The sequence below is a fragment of the Rhinoraja longicauda genome, chromosome 14 (genome assembly GCF_053455715.1).
Source record: "Rhinoraja longicauda isolate Sanriku21f chromosome 14, sRhiLon1.1, whole genome shotgun sequence".
Lineage (NCBI taxonomy): Eukaryota > Metazoa > Chordata > Chondrichthyes > Rajiformes > Arhynchobatidae > Rhinoraja > Rhinoraja longicauda.
Genome location: NC_135966.1, coordinates 14679392 through 14699227, shown reverse-complemented (window position 1 = coordinate 14699227; position 19836 = coordinate 14679392). Strand labels below are relative to the sequence as shown.

Sequence of the window (19836 nt, the reverse complement as noted above, 5' to 3'; positions counted from 1 at the left end):
GCGGAGTAGACTTGATGTGCTGACTGGCCTAATTACTGCTAATGTGTAATTGAATGGTAGAATTTGGGGTGTTTAATGAGAATACAGGGAATTAAAAAGTGGGATTTAATGCAACATAGATGTAAATGGGTGGTGGATGGTTGCATAGATTCTGTGTGCCAATGTGCCTGTTTCTGTGCTGCATCATTTTATGACTCTGATTCTGAGGATTTAAAATATTTTGGCTTTGAGAACAAATAATTCTGATAGCAATACAGGCCATCCTTGGGTTATGAACACCTGACTTAAAGAAACCCCACATACGAATGAGTTCTCAGAATATTATTAAATTCAAAAGTCCTAAGTATGTATGTATGATCAGTAGAACTAAGTTCCTTTCTCCACTTTGGAAACTGGTCTTTCTTGTCGGTCTTGTGTGTCTTTGATGCTATTCATTATAATACTGTGGGGTGACAATTGCAATATCACGTTATCTTTGTGTATTTTCCAACTTATTAACCATCAATTTAGCTTAGTTGACTCACGTGCACCGAGGTACAGTGAAAAGCTTTTTGTTGCGTGCTATCCAGTCAGTGCAAAGACTACATACATGGATACGGTCTAGACGTCCACAGTGTACAGATACAGGATGAAGGGAATAATTATAGTCACAAAAAGCTGGAGTGATTCAGCGGGACAGGCAGCATCGCTGGAGAGAAGGAATGGGTGATATTTCGTGTCGAGACCTTTCTTTAGACTAGTTGGGGATAAGGAAAACAAAAGATATAGACGATGATGTAGAGAGATAGAGAACAATGAATGAAAGATATGCAGAAAAGATGATAAATGAAATAGGCCATTGTTAGCTGTTTGTTGGGGGGAAACGAGAAGCTGGTGCGACTTGGTTGGGGGAGCGAGAGAGAGAGAGGGAATGCCGGGGTTACTTGAAATTAGAGAAATCAATTTTCATACCACTCTGCTGAAGGCTGCCCAAGCGAAATACGAGATGCTGTTCCTCCCATTTGCGTTTAGCCTCACTCTGACAATTTAGGAGACCTTGGACAGAAAGGTCAGTGTAGGAATGGGAAGGAGGATTAAAGTGTTTAGAAACCGGGAGATCAGGTAGGTTCAGGCGGACTGAGCGAAGGTGTTCAGCGAAACAATCACCCAGTCTACATTTAGTCTCGCTGATGTACAAGTCCACATCTTGAACAACGGATACAGTAGATGAGATTGGAGGAGGTGCAAGTGAACCTCTGCCTAACCTGAAAGGACTGTCGAGAGAGGAGGTATAGGGACAGGTGTTGCATCTTTTGTGGTTGCAGGGGAAGGTACCTGGGGAGGGAGTGGTTTGGGTGGGAAGGGATGAGTTAACCAGGGAGTTGTGGAGGGAACAGTCTCTACGGAAGGCGGAAAGGGTGGAGATAGGAAGATGTGATTAGTCTTGGGATCCCGTTGGAGGTGGCGAAAATGTAATGTATAGTGTAAGGTGAAGTCCGATTAAAGATAGTCTCAGTTGCCTGAGAACAGCTGAGATTTATGGACACTGTAAAAATGGAATTTGTTCACTACCTGGACACTGCTTGCAGAAGTGTAGATAATAGTGGGATGTGAGGCATTGCAGTCGGAAGGCTTATGAAGCATTGAAACTTTTTTCTGTCCAGATTAGCAATCTATTTGTTATGTAAAAAGATGTAGAAAGTTGTTTTTGAATTGAGATACAATTGCATTGTTCCTCCTAAATAGTTGAAAATTGTACTTGCACTATTGTACATCAACATCTCAATTTATACTAAATATATTTGCTTGCATAAAATGTGTAAATTATAATTTGATATAAATTGCGAGCTAGAATCATTCACTTGAATTTGGAAAGTTAACAAGAGTTAATTAGTTAAAGATTAAATGGGTAATAAATAAAAAAGAACCATTTCAGATACCTGTAAACCAGGACTTGGAGATGTGGGCCTGATTTCCATTTAAAGATTTTCAGGAAAGAAGTTAAGTTTGAAACTCTAATACAAATGATTGACTTAGGGTTATTGTTCATTTTAAATCCAAAATACATATATTTTTTAAAGGTGAGTAGGTCGCACATCAGCTATGATCTCATTAGAGGGCAGAATTTTTCTGTGGAACACCGTGACTTAATGCCTATTCATATCTGCCTTCTTTATCTTATGAGTTCTTTCTCTCGTATTTATTTTGAAAAGGGGCCTTTAATGGATGCCCCTTAAATTCTAGTTGCAAAGTGAAGCATGCGCTTTTACCATCTATCCTACAAAATCTATCCTTTTGCATCCTGTTAATTTAACAACTTCTTAAATTAAGGTTCTGCTAGCTGTGCATGCTAATGTTGAAGATCGGGGCATCAAAGGAGACATAACCCCATTGATGGCAGCTGCCAGTGGAGGCTATGTTGACATAGTGAAATTGCTGTTGGCCCATGATGCTGATGTAAATGCTCAATCTTCAACAGGTAAGTAGAGATTATATTTGACTTATCGACATTTGTTTTTTTGTGAAGTTTGCTTATTTACGGTAGTTTACATTTGTATTGCTTTTTTTAAAATCGCCTCAGGAAACACAGCACTCACATATGCCTGTGCAGGAGGATTTGTTGATGTTGTAAAAGTACTTCTGAAAGCGGGAGCCAATATTGAGGATCACAATGAAAATGGTCATACGCCTCTGATGGAAGCAGCAAGTGCTGGCCATGTTGAAGTTGCTCGGGTGCTTTTAGAATATGGCGCTGGCATAAATACTCATTCAAATGAGTTTAAAGAGAGTGCACTTACGCTGGCATGTTACAAAGGTATGATAACTATTCTTTAATGGTGTGATAGAAAAATACATTTTGAAACTGGAAAATCATTCAATACAGTTCAGGTCTTCATATCCAAATAGAAACTTGAATCAGCTGCTGGTATAATAAAATGAATGGAATAAGACAAGACCTGCTAGCAAGCAATTGGAATGTGATAAAATAGTCAGCGTATATTCAGAACATTTAGCGTTTGTGTAAAATAATCTTATTGTTTTAAAAAAAGCTGCATTTATATTTCTAATATATGGACCCAAATTAAAGTCTTTATCTATAATATAAATGTAAGTAGTATCCTGTAATACTACAGTATAAAGATTTCACTAATGCATGACAATCTTTGTGCCATATTTGAAATGCTATCGTTAGAACTTGATGAGTGCCCCACATCAGTACCCCCACTTCATTCTCGATAATAAAACTAAAGTATGGAAAAACTAAGAGAAATAGAAGCCTCATATACGGGGCTTATTGTGAATTATTGACAGTGGTCTCTGGTTACAGTATCATTATGATAAAATACTGATGACTTTATTCAGTCTGAGACGGAATTAAACGCAATTTTCTACAGTTCAAAAATTAGATTTAGTGTTGCAGGATTTTTTATTGTAACTACCCCTTGTGTGTCGTACAGGTCATTTGGAAATGGTGAGGTTTCTTCTTGATGCTGGTGCTGATCAGGAACACAAAACTGATGAGATGCATACAGCTTTAATGGAGGCTTGTATGGTAAGTGTTTTCATGCTGCTCCTTTTCTCCATCCCTTTAAAAAATGCTACATCGGTTTTGTTGGGTTTCAATATATTGCACTTTGTTTACAGCCTTAAATTATCTGTTAATTTTACTGAACAAATTAAGACTATTTGTTCTAGTTAATTGCAAAATGCAGAGTGATACGATCCGAGGGAAACTACTGCGGTTAGTCTTCAAAATAAATCAAAACACTGGAATGAGGACTCTATCAATATGCAAGATTAACTTTCTATAGCAATTTGCTTTGTGCTTATTTATGATTACATTTTTGGAAATATTTAGCATAAATTTCCAATGTGCTCAGTAGGTCATTTGAATTTCACAAAATGAACAGTCTTTTCATGTGAGTGCAGGTTTTTATCTTCACCTTTTTAAAAACCTTTGTGCAAAGTAAATTGCTGACTGCTTGAAATCTGAAGTAACAGAAAATGTTGAAAGAATTCAGGTAGTGTCAATGGTGAAAAGATCAAATTCTTTGATGGCTGTGGGTAAAGGGGGAACTGATGGATGCACCAAGATCTTCAGAAGTATTTGATATTGTTGTGCTTCAAAGATTATTGCAGAATCTAAACACTCATGTTGGAAGAGGCAATGCATTTGCCATGAATAGATTGGGTGTCTTACATGAAACAATAGGCATAAATGGGTTGTCTGGATGCAACAAGTGCTGTACCGCAATGATTGGTGCCAGGGCCTCGCCTTTACAGTGCCCTCCATAATGTTTGGGACAAAGACCCATCATTTATTTATTTGCCTCTGTACTCCACAATTTGCGATTTGTAATAGAAAAAATTCACGTGTGATTAAAGTGCACATTGCCAGATTTTAATAAAGGTCATTTTTTAAACATTTTGGTTTCATCATGTAGAAATTACCGCAGTGTTTATACATCGTCCCCCCATTTCAGGGCACCATAATGTTTGGGACATGCAATGTCATGTAAATGAAAGTAGTCATGTTTGGTATTTTGCTGCATATCCTTTGCATGCAATGACTGTCTAAAGTCTGTGATTCGTGGACATCATCAGTTGCTGAGTGTTTTCTCTGGTGATGATCTGCCAGGCCTGTATTGCAGCCATCTTTAGCTTATGCTTGTTTTGGGGGCTAGTCCCCTTCAGTTTTCTCTTCAGCATATAAAAGGCATGCTCAATTTGGGTTCAGATCAGGTGATTGACTTGGCCACTCAAGAATTGACCATTTGTTAGCTTTGAAAAACTCCTTTGTTGCTTTAGATGTTTTAGTATGTTTTAGATCACTGTCTTGCTGTAGAATGAACTGCTGGCATTTGTTTTGAGGCATTTGTTTGAACTTGAGCAGATAGGATGTGTCTATACACTTCAGAATTCTTTATGCTACTACCATCAGCAGTTGTATCATCAATGAAGATAAGTGAGCCAGTGCCTTCAGCAGCCATACATGCCCAGGCCATAACACTCCCACCATCGTGTTTCACAGATGAGGTGGTATGCTTTGGATCTTGGGTAGTTCTTTCTCTCCTCCATACTTTGGTCTTGCCATCACTCTGAAATAAGTTAATCTTCGTCTCATCTGTCTACAAGACCTTTTCCAGAACTGTGGTTGCTCTTTTAAGTACTTCTTGGCAAACTGTAACCTGGCCATCCTATTTTTGCGGCTAACCGGTGGTTTGCATCTTGCAATGTAGCCTCTATTTCTGTTCATGAAGTCTTCAGCGGACAGTGGTGATTGACAAATCCACACCTGACTCCTGAAGAGTGTTTCTGATCTGTCGGACAGGTGTTTGGGGATTTTTCTTTATTATAGAGAGAATTCTTCTGTCATCAGCTGTGGAGATCTTCCTTGGCCTGCCTGTCCCTTTGCGATTAGTAAGCTCACCAATGCTCCCTTTCTTCTTAATGATGTTCCAAACAGTTGATTTTGGTTTGCCTAAGGTTTGGCTGATGTCTCTAACAGTTTTATTCTTGTTTCTCAGTCTCATAATTGCTTCTTTGACTTTCATTGGCACAACCTTTGCCCCCATGTTGATAAACAGCAATAAAAGTTTCCAAAGGTGATGGAAAGACTGGAGGAAAGACTAGGTGCTGGGAGCTCTCTTATACCTGCATTAAGGAGGCATTTAAACATCTGAGCAATTACAAACACCTGTGAAGGCATGTATCCCAAACATTATGGTGCCCTGAAATGGGGGGAACTATGTATAAACATAGCTGTAATTTCTACATGGTGAATCCAAAATGTATAAATATATCATCATATCATATCATATATCTACAGCCGGACCCCCTTTAAATATACCTGACAATGTGCACTTTAACCACATGTGAATTTTTTTCTATTACAAATCTCAAATTGTGGAGTACAGAGGCAAATAAATAAATGGGTCTTTGTCCCAAACGTTATGGAGGGCACTGTATATAAATGCATGGAAGAAGGCATTGAATGATTGCTATCCATATTTGCATCATTAGCAAATTTAGCAAAGGAACACATGAGGTTGACTTTAAAAAGCTAACTTATGAAGAAAATTGGGTAAATTATTTTAGCCAATCTCTGGCACATGGAGATTGTCTGGGGAAATGTGCTGTATCGTTGTGGGAAAAATAAAGTTCATTTTGGAAAATGGTGAAAGATTCAACAGAGGTTTGTGGAGGAATCTGAGTATACTCGTATGTGATTTGCAAAAAGGCTTGTATGTAGGTATATTAATTGGGCATCACACAATGTTATGAAAGCAAAAGTACAGATCCTCCCCAACTTAGGGCGGCACGGTAGCGCAGCGGTAGAGTTGCTGCTTTACAGCGAATGCAGCGCCTGAGACACAGGTTCGATCCTGACTACGGGCGCTGCACTGTAAGGAGTTTGTACGTTCTCCCCGTGACCTGCGTGGGTTTTCTCCGAGATCTTCGGTTTCCTCCCACACTCCAAAGACGTACAGGTATGTAGGTTAATTGGCTGGGTAAATGTAAAAATTGTCCCTAGTGGGTGTAGGATAGTGTTAATGTACGGGGATCACTGGGCGGCACGGACTTGGAGGGCCGAAAAGGCCTGTTTCCGGCTGTAGATATATGATATGATATGATATGATATGCATGCCCAGCTATGTACATATGGGAGACTGGTATGGATTTGCAGGCTGCTGCAGTGGTGAAGGCACTTCTGCCGGGTGGGAGCATGGTGTAAACATTTCTTGTGAACTGTTCGGGTTTCAGTCGATATAGCGCTTGGGGCTGACAGAATTAAGTGATATGGGGAGAAAGCAGTAACACGGTCCTGATTTTGGATGATCAGCCATGATCATATTGAATGATGGTGCAAGCTTGAAGGGCCAAATGGCCTACTCCTGCACCTATTTTCTATGTTACGAACAGCTTACAAGAATGGAACTCTGTCATGACCTGTGGATGACCTGTCGTGCTTATGCTTCTGTTATGAGGTATAGGTCCACAAAGCATATCTGGAACACCGACTGGCTTGAGGGACTGGTTGTAATTCTCTTTTCTAATTGACATATTTTTGCGTAAGCAATAATCTAAACTGTTAATGCTTTCTCTCCTGATGCAACATCATTTCCAGCATTTTCCATTTTGACTGAATTTGTATTGTTGATGTTCAAAACTGGCTTGCTTTTGATTTATGTTTATTACAATAGTATGTGCTGGATATGTGCTGTATGAATAGACTGACAGTTAACTTTACCAAACAGGATGGCCATGTTGAAGTAGCTCGGCTCCTTTTGGACAGTGGTGCCCAAGTAAATATGCCAGCTGATTCTTTTGAGTCGCCACTGACGCTGGCTGCTTGTGGTGGTCATGTGGAGTTAGCAGCTTTGCTCATAGAAAGAGGAGCCAACCTTGAAGAAGTAAACGATGAAGGATATACACCATTAATGGAAGCATCACGAGAAGGCCATGAGGAAATGGTAGCTTTGCTGCTTGCTCAGGGTACGAAATGTCTCTTGCATTTACAAAAATGGCATTGTCATACAACGAAACAATTGACTAAATATTCTACATGGATTTAACTTTCATGCAAATTTGCCATTTCATTCATTTAAGAAAAAGAAAAAAATAGAAATGTACCATAATTGCCCATTGTGTGCTTTTCATTTTTATTGTTAATCCTAACAATGCTTGCTTGACCATCTGATGTTCCTTTATTTCAAATATTTGAAATCATATTCTTTAATTAGATTAGGTTTCAAAAATAAATTATTTGCTTTACCTGGCTGTGGTAAAACTTTTTATAAGGTGCTCCACTTCTAGTTCATGACTAATGTGAGAGCTAAGGGGGAGGGGGCCGCGAAGTGATAACTCTGATGCTGTAACTGTTTTATTGCTATGCAATTTAGTTACATGCCTAACTATATCTTGTCATACTTGAGTTTAAACTGAGGTTTATTGGTTATTTGTGAGAGTGACTACATGACATTCTTTTGTAACCTGTACTTCAGTATTTCCACCTTTTTCAGTTTTCACTCTTAAGTGTTCTGCGATAAGAGTGTGTCCCTCAATCGGAAGAAGCATCCCAAATTGAAAGGTTGCCTGTCCTATTTCCTGCACCGATGTTGCCTGGCCTGTTGAGTTGCTCCAGCACTTCTTTTGGAGTGCCTTGTAATAAGTTGATAGCTCAGGAATAAATATTAATTTTTTATTTTTATTTTTTTTGAATAAATTTTTTATTGGAGATAGGTACATAACCTGTTTACATCTTTACAGTCATACATTTTTAAATTGATAATATTGTCAATTATTATTATATTGTCTCCAATACCTTTTGCCCCTTTTTTTTTTTAAACTAGATAGAACTAAAGAAATAGATGAAGTAAAGAAAGAAAAAAGAGAGAAGAAAAATAAAAACAAAAACAAAAACAGATTATAAAGATAAGGAAAAAGTTAGTTAAAGAAGAGTGGAGAAATTTATTAAAATAACAAAAACTTCATTCGAGATATATTCGTACATTTCAAAGTATAGCATTTCATCCATTCTTTAGTCCGAGTGCTAGTCAGGTTCCTGTGCTGAACCATTCTGACCCTTTAAGTAATCAATAAAAGGAGACCATATTCCAATAAATAATTCCTGTTTATCCAACAGGGAAAATCTGATTCTTTCCACGTTTAAGGTCTCCGTCATTTCTATAATCCACATTTTGATTGTGGGGGCCGTAGGGCCTTTCCAAAATTTTAGAATTAATTTTTTTCCTGTTATTAAACTATAATCCATAAAGTTTCTTTGTGTTGTTCTAAATGTTTGATTTAATTCTAATATTCCGAGTATAATTAATTTTGGATCTGGGTCCAATTGTGTGCTGGTTACTTTAGATATTATGCTAAAAATATTTACCCAGAATTTTTTAATTTTTATACAGTTTGCAAACATATGAAATAATGTAGCTTCTAAATGTTGACATTTATCACATTTAGGTGAGATATGTTGGAAAATTTTATGTAGTTTTGTTTTTGAATAGTGTAACCTATGTATTACTTTAAATTGTATTAGAGAATGTCTGGCGTTTAGTGAACACTGATGTATATGTTGCAAACTTTCTTCCCAAGTATCTTTCGTAATTACTTGGTTTAATTCTTTTTCCCATTTTTGTCTGTATAAGTCCGTGGAGGGAATGTCACTGTCTAATAAGATATTATATATATAAGATATTAATTTTTCTGTATTAGGATGTTTGTTCCAACATTCATCAAGAATTTCTGAATTTCTAATTCGAAAATTTTGGGAGTTCGATTTTACATAATCTCTAAGTTGAAGATATCTGAAATAATCATTTCCACGAAGACCATAAGTCTGTTGCAACTCCTGAAATGTCAGAATAAATATTAATTTATATTGTACACTTTCCCATCGTCCGGCTTTGAAAAAGTGAAAGATTAAATACTTGCAAATGCAGGCTACAATCTGCCAAATCTATTTAATGGTAAATTAACGTGTACAAAGGCAGTACAAACAGATTTGTAATAATTTCTGCCTCTTAGTACTCTCTTCCCCGCAAAAAATAACAAGCATGTGATAACTGCAGTATAAATTGTCTTCAAAGTTCAATATTGCAACTAATGTTTTACCATCTATGAACTTTCCCCATGCCTAATCATCATGTATGGTGTGGGGCAGGGCTCAGTTTGAACAAGTTTTACAATACCTATATTTTGCCATATCTCCCTTCAACTTGAGCTATCAGCCAAATCAAACCCATGTTCAGACTGGCTTGTTAATGATCATGTGTTCTTTCTGTGTGGTGCAGTTTAAGATTTTTCAAGCTCCATTGTGCATAAGCTGAATATTTTTTGTTGGAATCTGTTTTGTTTCTTTTAAAATAACTATAGGTACTGCAGAGGGAAAAGCAAATGTCTGGGGGGGGGGGGAGATGGGAATGGGTAGTGAAGGTGCATCCAATAAATAGAAACACTTCTCACATCTGCTGGAGCATGTTTTAACATTGCACTTACTTTCAGAGTTCAAATAAGTTCATGTCAGTAACTAAAACATAATGCTGCTAAATGCTACCGGACCTGAAGTCCTCCAGTATAAACAAGAAATTGAAGGTGCAGGTTTACACAAAAGGACATCTATCTAACAATCTAGCATCTATGAAGAACGTGGATATGTGATGTTTCGGGTTGGGACCCTTCTGTTCCTCCAGTAGTTTGTTTCTTGCTCAAGATTCCAGTATCTACAGTCTCTTGTCACTGTAATGCTATCATTATTTTAATTATTTCAAAAACTTTACTTGCTAAGCTAATTTGCATTTGATACCTATTTAAATTCTAAAGAGCTGGAAGTTCCAAAATTGTCATTAAATTGAGGCTTAAACTGTGTGAACCAGGACAAGAATGAGAAATGTATGAAATTAATCCTGGTAGGAAACAGTCTTGTTAAGTTTGTCCATACTGAAATCCAATAAAGAGATGAGGATTTCAGTCTTCCAGTTATCCCCATTGTATAGCATGGTCCCTATCAGAATAAACAGGGGGATACACACAAAGCTGCAAGATGTCCAAGTAGTTTATTGAAATGCAAGAGATCACAAAACATAATGTGATTATGCAGAAACCAAATTTTGGAGGTTGGTATAGGTTGGGTTGATGGATAATGTTTGACAAATTTAATTGGCCATCTAGACTCCCCTTGAGACAAAAAATGCAGCATATTTGGATTTTAAATAGAGGCCACACAATAGGTTGTTAAAACACAGTTTCTTTGGTAGATAATATACTAGAATGAATTAAGAATTTGGTTAATAGACAGAAAACTAGGGGAAACAATTCAGGATGTTGCAGGGTTTTTTATATTTTGTATCTGACTTGCGACAGGGGGTGATGTGAAATATATTCAAATTTACCAATTATTTTTATATATATATATATATATATATATATATACATATATATACATACACATGCACGCACGCACGAAGGAGAACAGGGAAAAGCTACTGACCTCGGCCTCATGCGTCCAGCGCTGCAGGCAGATCAAGCCGTGGACCTGAAGCCTCTCCTGCAGCTCGGCCGCGAGCGGCGGGGGAATGGTGGTGACGGCCATGTTGTTGGACCCTCTGCGTTGCATCACGGGAGGAAGATCAGGCGCGGGGCACACCGGGAAGGGCGCCGGTTCTCCGGGGGGTGGGGGGCACATTTATTAAAGTTTATTAGGTAAATTGTTTTTAAAAAGTAACAAATGTCAATTTATTGGGACTGCGGGGGAATGGTGAGTAGGGTGGGCCTAAAATTGTTGCGCTATAGTGTACCGTTTTTTGTGTGGATGAAAATGGCACAAAGAAACATATAGGTCAAACGGGACAAACAAACGTATGGGGGAACAAACATACAGGAAGAGGGGAACAAACAAGATGAGAGTGTGTATAAGAATTATGAAGTTAACCATTTTGGTATGACAAACATTTGAATGATGAGATGAGTGGACAAATGGTTTGAATGGTGGGGAGTGTATTCACAAGAACCTTGGTGTTACATGCAGCGTGCAATTAATAAGAACTTATTTACATTTAGTTTGAAAGGATTGGAGTATAGCATTTTTAATTAAAATGAACTGTCAGTTAATTAGTACAGAACATAAAATGTAGAAAAGTATGCAAGGCAATTAAAAAATTCTAGTTATGTTTTTGGCTATTTTGGGACTGAGGTGAGACACTTCCTACCGACAGTCGTGAATCTCTGGAATTTACTATCCCAGATGCTGTGAATGCTTATTTGTTCAGAATATTGAACACTTTTACATTTTTTAAATTATTTTTTTTTGGAGTTTGTTGAGGTAGATAACCAATTCTGATTTCTCGTTCATCAAGAACTTCATAAATAACATGTTGCTGTTGGAATTCATTTAGGAGCCAATATAAATGCACAGACAGAAGAAACCCAGGAGACGGCACTGACACTCGCTTGCTGTGGGGGATTCCTGGAAGTTGCGGACTTCTTAATAAAGGCAGGGGCTGACATTGAATTAGGTTGCTCTACACCATTGATGGAGGCTGCTCAAGAAGGCCATCTTGAATTGGTCAAGTATTTACTTGCAGCAGGTATATTCTGATTTTCTAATGGTTTGCTAATTTTCTAAATGCCAAATCTTAGTTCAAAATTGTTGCTATTTTGCATTACAGTCGTATTTTTATAACTTTAATTTTCTGAACATCATGGTGCACTTCCTTTTATTCACAAAATGCTGGAGTAACTCAGCAGGTCAGGCAGCATCTCGGGAGAGAAGGAATGGGTGACGTTTCGGGTCGAGACCCTTCTTCAGACCCGAAACGTCACCCATTCCTTCTCTCCCGAGATGCTGCCTGATCTGCTGAGTTACTCCAGCATTTTGTGAATAAATCGATTTGTACCAGCATCTGCAGTTATTTTCTTATACTATATGGTGCACTTCCTTTTCTGTCCTTCACTTTAACTCTGTTCAGAAATGATAAAGCCGGGGTCAAAGTCTGAGAACTCGATAAACAACAGTGCAAACTTGCATTAGAAGTAAACTTGTCATTGAGTAAAATTTCAGTTTCAAATTTTAAAAGATCAAGTTGGCTTTAACTATGATTAATCCCATAGCGGAAGATGAGCAAAAAGGTTGATAAATTAGTTCTCTTCGTTCTTTCAGCTTCATTGGAGATAGCCCACAGGAAAATGCAGTATGTGATGAAACTTTTCACACCTGATTACAATGGTGAAATGAAGTATGAACAGGTCCTGCCACTTTTTGGCGCATTCTTTTAATGGTCAAAGTTTTGGTGGCAATTAAGGTTCCTGATCATGTTTTCTCTTTCGAAAATAGATAAGAGATTAATCAAATCTTTTAAGTTTGCAGTTCTAGAGAAGTAGATGCAGACTCCAGCCCAAACACACACACATTGGCATGAGCATTAATTTTAGTGTTCACACTTGCTGGGATTAAAACCAAATAAGAATTGCTTCCAATAAATCTAGGGGTAGCACAGCATTAGTGTTGCTGCCTTACAGTGCCAGAGGCCCGGGTTCGATCCGGGTGCTGTCTGTACGGAGTTTGTATGTCCAGGGTGACTGTTCAGGGTGCTCTGGTTTCCTCCCACATCCCACGGGTCAGCATGGACTTGGTGGGTCGAAGGGCCTGTTTCCATGCTGTAACTCTAACTAAATTAAATTGTTTTCCATTACATTTGAGCTGCTCCAAAGTTGGTTTAAAAATTAGTACTTTTGATATATTAAAAAAATTGAGTATTAACTAACTTTCAATTTTCATTTGGTTGTGATTGGGATGAGTCTTAAGGAACAAAAGGTTTGTAATTGAAGCAGCATTGATTTCAATTGTTGAGGCATGTGAAAATCTGTTTCTGTGTATCTCTCCTTTAGAATTAAAGGAATTAGAATCACCCTTTCAAGCCTTGCATCTGATGTAGAAACAGTATCCTGAATTTAAAACTGTTTCATTCATGTAATTAGACTTTTCACTACACGTGACAATAAACTAAACTTGCATTTTTGTATCATGCAGACTTGTAATTTAAAATATTATATTTCTAAGCCGTGATTGTTTTTGTGGCTAAACGTTTATGCCTATATTATTTATGTATAATTTCTGCTTTTGTCAGGCGCAAATGTACATGCCACAACTGCTACAGGAGATACAGCCTTAACTTATGCCTGTGAAAATGGACATACTGATGTTGCTGATGTTCTTCTGCAAGCAGGAGCCGATTTGGTAATAATTACTATTTCCTATAACAATAGGCATCTTAAACATGGTAATTTGACTGAAGATAGTTGAATGTATAAATTTAATACATTTTTAGCAAACATTCAATTGTAATTTTTAAGTACAATTAATGGACAAAATAAATAATTCCAAAGTTAAATTACAAGTTTATTTGCAACTACAAAATATTTCTGTGAGGGCTTCACTTTTTGAATTTGCATGTACTTCAACAGAATTAGATTCAAGTTCTTAAGCCCCTTTACTAGCTTCCTAAACCCTTTGTTTTAACAGGAACACGAATCTGAAGGTGGGAGAACACCATTGATGAAAGCTGCAAGAGCTGGCCATTTGTGTACAGTACAATTTCTCATCAGTAAAGGTGTGCCTGCCATCATTTATCCCCTGGAATGTCCTGACTAAAACAGACTCTTTTCGAATGTATATTGGCCTGAAAATCCAATTTTTAAGTATTGTTTTAAAAGTAATGCATTCAATGAACTTTGTAACCTTCAAGTGACAAAATTTAAGACTATAATCGTCAGTTGTCTCTGCCAGTCTGGACTAGGTTTGAGATCAAAAGGAGGCACAAAAATCAACAATTTGAGGTAAAGAAACGCTAGAAACTGCAGATGTAAAATCTGGAGCAAAAAAAAGGTGCTGCTAAGGAAAGACATCACTTGGATATCAGAAATGAGTTTTTACTTTACCAATTCCACTAGCATAATTTGAAACCTGTTAACTTAGAAGCAAACCACATAAATTATTGATTGCATACTTTCTCAAAACTCTTACTAAATGCATTGCATTCATTAAACCTTGTTATGTTCAATCAAATTAAATCAAGCTGGCAACACTATCTACTTGTGTTGCGTCGATCAGGACATTGGGGTATTAGAGCCAGGAAGTCATATTTCAGCTTTATAGGACTTTGGTTAGTTTGGATCTGCAGTATTGTATGCAGATTTGGTCACCCCATTACAGGAACAAAGTGGAGACTTTGGAAGGGGTGCAGAGGAGGGTTACTAGTATGCTGTTTGGATTAAAGTGTATTACCTTTAAGGAGCAGTTGGACAAACTCTGCAATATGGAAGGTTGAATGGAGAAGTGATAGAAGAATATAAAGTTATGAGAGGCATAGATTGGGCAGGGTAGACAGTCGGACGGAACCTTCTACCCTGGGTGGAACTATGAAAGACGAAGGCACAACTGTAAGGTGAGAGGGGCAAGTTTAAAGATGTGCAGGGCAGGTTTTTTTTTTTACATTGAGTGGTGGGGGTTGGAACGTGTTGCTAGGAGTGGTGGTGGAGGCAGGTACAATAGTAAAACTTGAGGATTTTAGATAGCCACATGGATATGCAAGTAATGGAGAGAGATGGATCACATTTAGGCAGAGGAGATGAGCTTAACTTAGTGTTATGTTTGGAATGGACATTACAAGCCTTGGGGCCTGTTCTGTACTGTTAAATGTTCAAGCTACGTAAATGTGATGCAACCCATCACGTCCCAATAATTGGCATCACTGAAGTAAACTTGGGTGCCATTACTGGTTTACTTTTTTATAACAATGGTTCAGCATTTAACAGTTCTGCAATCGTTTCAGTGTGGAAACAGGCCCTTCGGCCCAACGCCTACACCGGCCAACAATGTCCCAGCTACACTAGTCCCACTTGCCTGCGCTTGGTCCATATCCCTCCAAACCTGTCCTATCCATGTACCTGTCTAATTGTTTCTTAAACAATGGGATAGTCCCAGCCTCAACTACCTCCTCTGGCAGCTTGTTCCATATACCCATCACCCTTTGTGTGAAAAAAAAAACCCTCGGATTCCTATTCTCATAATTTTTTCTCCCTCCTATGCTTTAAATATTCTACGAAAAACGTGGTCTTTGATTTGTAATTCCTAACATTTGGCTGCGTTTATCATGCATTTTATTTGTTTGCTATCCCTGAAGCTGTTGTCATAAAGCTAAAGCATTGATGCAATTGTCGAGCATTATTCACTTAAACAATAGACAATAGGTGTAGGAGTTGGCCATTCGGCCCTTCGAGCCAGCACCACCATTCAATGTGATCGTGGCTGATCATTCTCAATCAGTACCCCGTTCCTGCCTTCTCCCCATACCCCCTGACTCCGCTATCGTTAAGAGCTCTATCTAGCTCTCTCTTGAATGTATTCAGAAAATTGGCCTCCACTGCCTTCTGAGGCAGAGAATTCCACAGATTTACAACCCTCTGACTGAAAACGTTTTTCCTCATCTCCGTTCCAATTGGCCTACCCCTTTTTCTTAAACTGTGGCCCCTGGTTCTGGACTCCCCCAACATTGGAACATGTTTCCTGCCTCCAACGTGTCCAAACCCTTAATAATCTTATATGTTTCGATAAGATCCCCTCTCATCCGTCTAAATTCCAGTGTATACAAGCCCAGTCGCTCCAGTCTTTCAACATATGACAGTCCCGCCATTCCGGGAATTAACCTAGTAAACCTACGCTGCACGCCCTCAATAGCAAGAATATCCTTCCTCAAATTTGGAGACCCAAACTGCACACAGTACTCCAGGTGCTGTCTCACTAGGGCTCTGTACAACTGCAGAAGGACCTCTTTGCTCCTATACTCAACTCCTCTTGTTATGAAGGCCAACATTCCATTGGCTTTCTTCACTGCCTGCAGTACCTGTATGCTTCCTTTCAGTGACTGATGCACTAGAACACCCAGATCTCGTTGTACGTCCCCTTTTCCTAACTTGACACCATTCAGATAATAATCTGCCTTCCTATTCTTACCATCAAAGTGGATAACCTCACACTTATCCACATTAAACTGCATCTGTCATGCATCCGCCCACTCACACAACCTGTCATAGTCACCCTGCAACCTCATAGCATCTTCTTCACAGTTCACACTACCACCCAGCTTTGTATCATCTGCAAATTTGCTAATGGTACTTTTAATCCCTTCATCCAAGTCATTAATGTATATTGTAAATAGCTGCGGTCCCAGCACCGAGCCTTGCGGTACCCCACTAGTCACTGCCTGCCATTCTGAAAGGGACCCATTTATCCCCACTCTTTGCTTTCTGTCTGTCAACCAATTTTCTATCCATGTCAGTACCCTACCACCAATACCATGTGCTCTAATTTTGCCTTCTAATCTCCTATGTGGGACCCTGTCGAAGGCTTTCTGAAAGTCGAGGTACACCACATCCACCGGCTCTCCCCTGTCAATTTTCCTAGTATCATCCTCAAAACTCACTATAGCATTACTTAAGTCATAAATAATACATAAAGGCTAGTTTGTCTTTTTTAACCACCTAAATGGCCTTGTGCATGACTGGGTACAAATGCTGAAATGAAGATAATATTTATTGAAATAAATACAGAATTTTTAAATGAGTAATTGTACAGCACTATTTAATTTTCTAATATCTGAGTATCGCAAAAATTGAGTTATATCAGAGGGCAGATGCTAATTGATCGCATTACTGTGGAGCTAACGTTGCAAGTGGGTTAGAATAGCAATGATGAGTGAATCAAGTGGATTTTTTCTAACCTAGCAATTGATGTGCAGGGGGCACATATGATCAAGCAACAGTTGTTCCATGATAACTTGGTTTTAACTTCATCTTCTCAGGAGCAAATGTGAACAGAGCTACAGCTAACAATGATCATACAGTGGTGTCTTTGGCGTGTGCTGGAGGCCATCTTGCTGTTGTCGAACTCCTTTTGGCACATGGAGCAGATCCTACGCATCGATTAAAGGTACTGAAAATGTGCTTTAGAAGACAAGTTTTGTAAACTTCGTTTAGTACGAAATTCTGCTGTAAAAGATCCTTAATAACATTTCTTTATGAAATTTGGTCTAATTTTGTATTCCTCAGGATGGCTCCACTATGCTCATAGAAGCTGCTAAAGGTGGGCATACAAATGTGGTATCCTACTTGTTAGACTACCCAAACAACATCTTGCCTGTACCAGGACCAGATGTGGCTCAACTCACACCGCCTTCGCACGATCAGTCTCAGGTGAGGCTTCAAACTATTTTCAATTTACTGTTTCCACTGCGAAAGAACATTTAAAATGCCATCTTCATCTAAGCTGTTATTTTTCAGATGACATTTTTTTTATAAACTGACTGAATACACACCAACAAAAGTGAGGAAATACATTAGTTGGGTATTGAAGACATTTTTGTCATAGTTTGAATTTTTGGCTGATTATAGCTCTTCTGCATAACCTTGCATGCACTTAATTTTAAGTTGTTATGTTTTTAGACTAGGTTAACTATCTGAACTTTTAAACTGCTCTATTTAAAATGTTATTTAACTTGGAACAAAATTGTAATAGGTATATGATGAACAAGAACTGTATGCTTACGCAATCATAAAAAGCAGCAGCAATAGGGCATTTGACTCAAGCGCCTGTCCACTCAGCTAAATCATTTATTTTCTAATGTGGCACCATATTTCCATGATATTCCCATATCTCATGAATCCCTTTGCAACCCAAAAACCTGTTGGCTGTCTTTGAATATTCATGATCACTGAGGAATCACAAAGCCTTCAAGTAGAGGAAACAAAAGATTCATGAAGAGCTCCCAAAATAGTCATTCTGTTGGCGATTGATACACTTAGTTTTCCACTGGCTAACCAGCATAAGCTTCCTCCCAGCATCTACACTGCCAAGCCTCTTAGAAGTTTTAGGTGTAAATAAGATTAATCTTCAATGTAGGCATGTCTACTTGGTCTCTTTTTGTATGATACCCTGCTCTTCCACACAAACATGCTCTTCCATGTATACTTTCTTAAGGCAAACACTTAAACTGGAAAGAGTGCAGTTATTTACGAGGATGTTGCCAGGACTTGAAGGGCTGAACTATGGGGAGAGATTGGGACTATATTCCTTGGAGCGCAAGAGGATGAGGGGTGATTTTACAGAGGTATATAAGATAATGGGCGGGGCGGGGGGAATAGATAGGATAAATGTTCAGTCTTTTATCCAGACTAGGGCAATCACAAACCAGAGGACACAAGTTTAAGGTGGGAGGGCAAAAAAATTAATAGCAATCTGAGGGGCAAATTTTTCATGCAGAGGGTGGTAGTTATATGGGACGAGCTGCCAGAGGAGATAGTTGAGGCAAGTGTCATAACAACATTTGAAAGACATTTTGACAAGTACATGGGTAAGAAAGATTTAGAGGGATGTGGGCCAAACTCTGGTGGGATTAGTGTATGTGGGACATCTTGGTTGACATGGGAAGTTGGGCTGAAGACTATGTTTCCATGCTGTATGACTCTATGTCCTCCTTTGAGTAAGGAGACCGGAGTGCTTTATACTACATTGGATTTAATCTCCCCAGATCCAGTTATTAATTGTCAGATTTCATTATATTCGAGTTCCATATTAAGGAATGCCACCATATTAAAATACTAATTTCTCAGATCATTATTTTTGAAAAAGCAAATTTTTTCACTAAAGTGGGTAACTTCACATTTTTTCCATGTTGTATTTCATCTGCCGTGTGTCTTGTATTTTTTCATGGTTTCCTTATAGCTTATTTTCCTATTAATTGCATTATCAAAAAAACAAATTAATTTTCTCAATCTTTTCATCTAGATTATTGACATGGTTAGAAATATTTTATTTAATGCATCGTCCCACTAATTATAGCCTGATAATTTATATTTTGTTCTTATTTGCATTCCTTACTATCTCCAGCTTGAGTTGCTGTGGCATCGCAGAGTTGCAATATATTTATTGGGGGTATTGATATAAAGTCTCCAGAGTACTAAGAATGCTATCTATAAGTTTTGAATCTGGATTAGATAAGTACAACACCAAAATTTAAATTTATTACGGAGATCTTTTGTTTTAATTTGAGTGTGATCTGGCGAAGATGTAAAGTGGCGAATGAGTGCATATGTTCCTAAAGACTTAGTTTTGTTTTCTTTTGGCCTATTTTTTCAGAAGTTACTTTAAATAACATCTATAGTTCAATTAGTGTTTGGAGTAATCCACCACGACAAGAGTAGTTTTCGTTCTTTAAGGGGTTAGATGCAAATCCAATTATCTTCAAAGTGAAAGCTTTTAGGGCTGACGTGACCTGAAATTTACCCTTCTAC

The 19836-nt window shown here is 38.2% G+C and overlaps 1 protein-coding gene across 11 annotated transcripts in view; it reads left to right on the top strand.

Annotated features, from left to right (window-relative positions):
- ankhd1 (ankyrin repeat and KH domain containing 1) overlaps positions 1 to 19836 on the top strand; it is a 149342-nt gene that overhangs the window by 78051 nt on the left and 51455 nt on the right. For all 11 annotated transcript variants that reach the window (XM_078411482.1, XM_078411479.1, XM_078411481.1 and 8 more), the window contains 9 exons: positions 2311 to 2458; positions 2561 to 2794; positions 3438 to 3532; positions 7239 to 7476; positions 11886 to 12077; positions 13617 to 13726; positions 14012 to 14099; positions 17349 to 17476; positions 17596 to 17739. In XM_078411482.1, the coding sequence (XP_078267608.1) occupies positions 2311 to 2458; positions 2561 to 2794; positions 3438 to 3532; positions 7239 to 7476; positions 11886 to 12077; positions 13617 to 13726; positions 14012 to 14099; positions 17349 to 17476; positions 17596 to 17739 (1377 nt within the window). The remainder of the gene's footprint in view (positions 1 to 2310; positions 2459 to 2560; positions 2795 to 3437; positions 3533 to 7238; positions 7477 to 11885; positions 12078 to 13616; positions 13727 to 14011; positions 14100 to 17348; positions 17477 to 17595; positions 17740 to 19836) is intronic.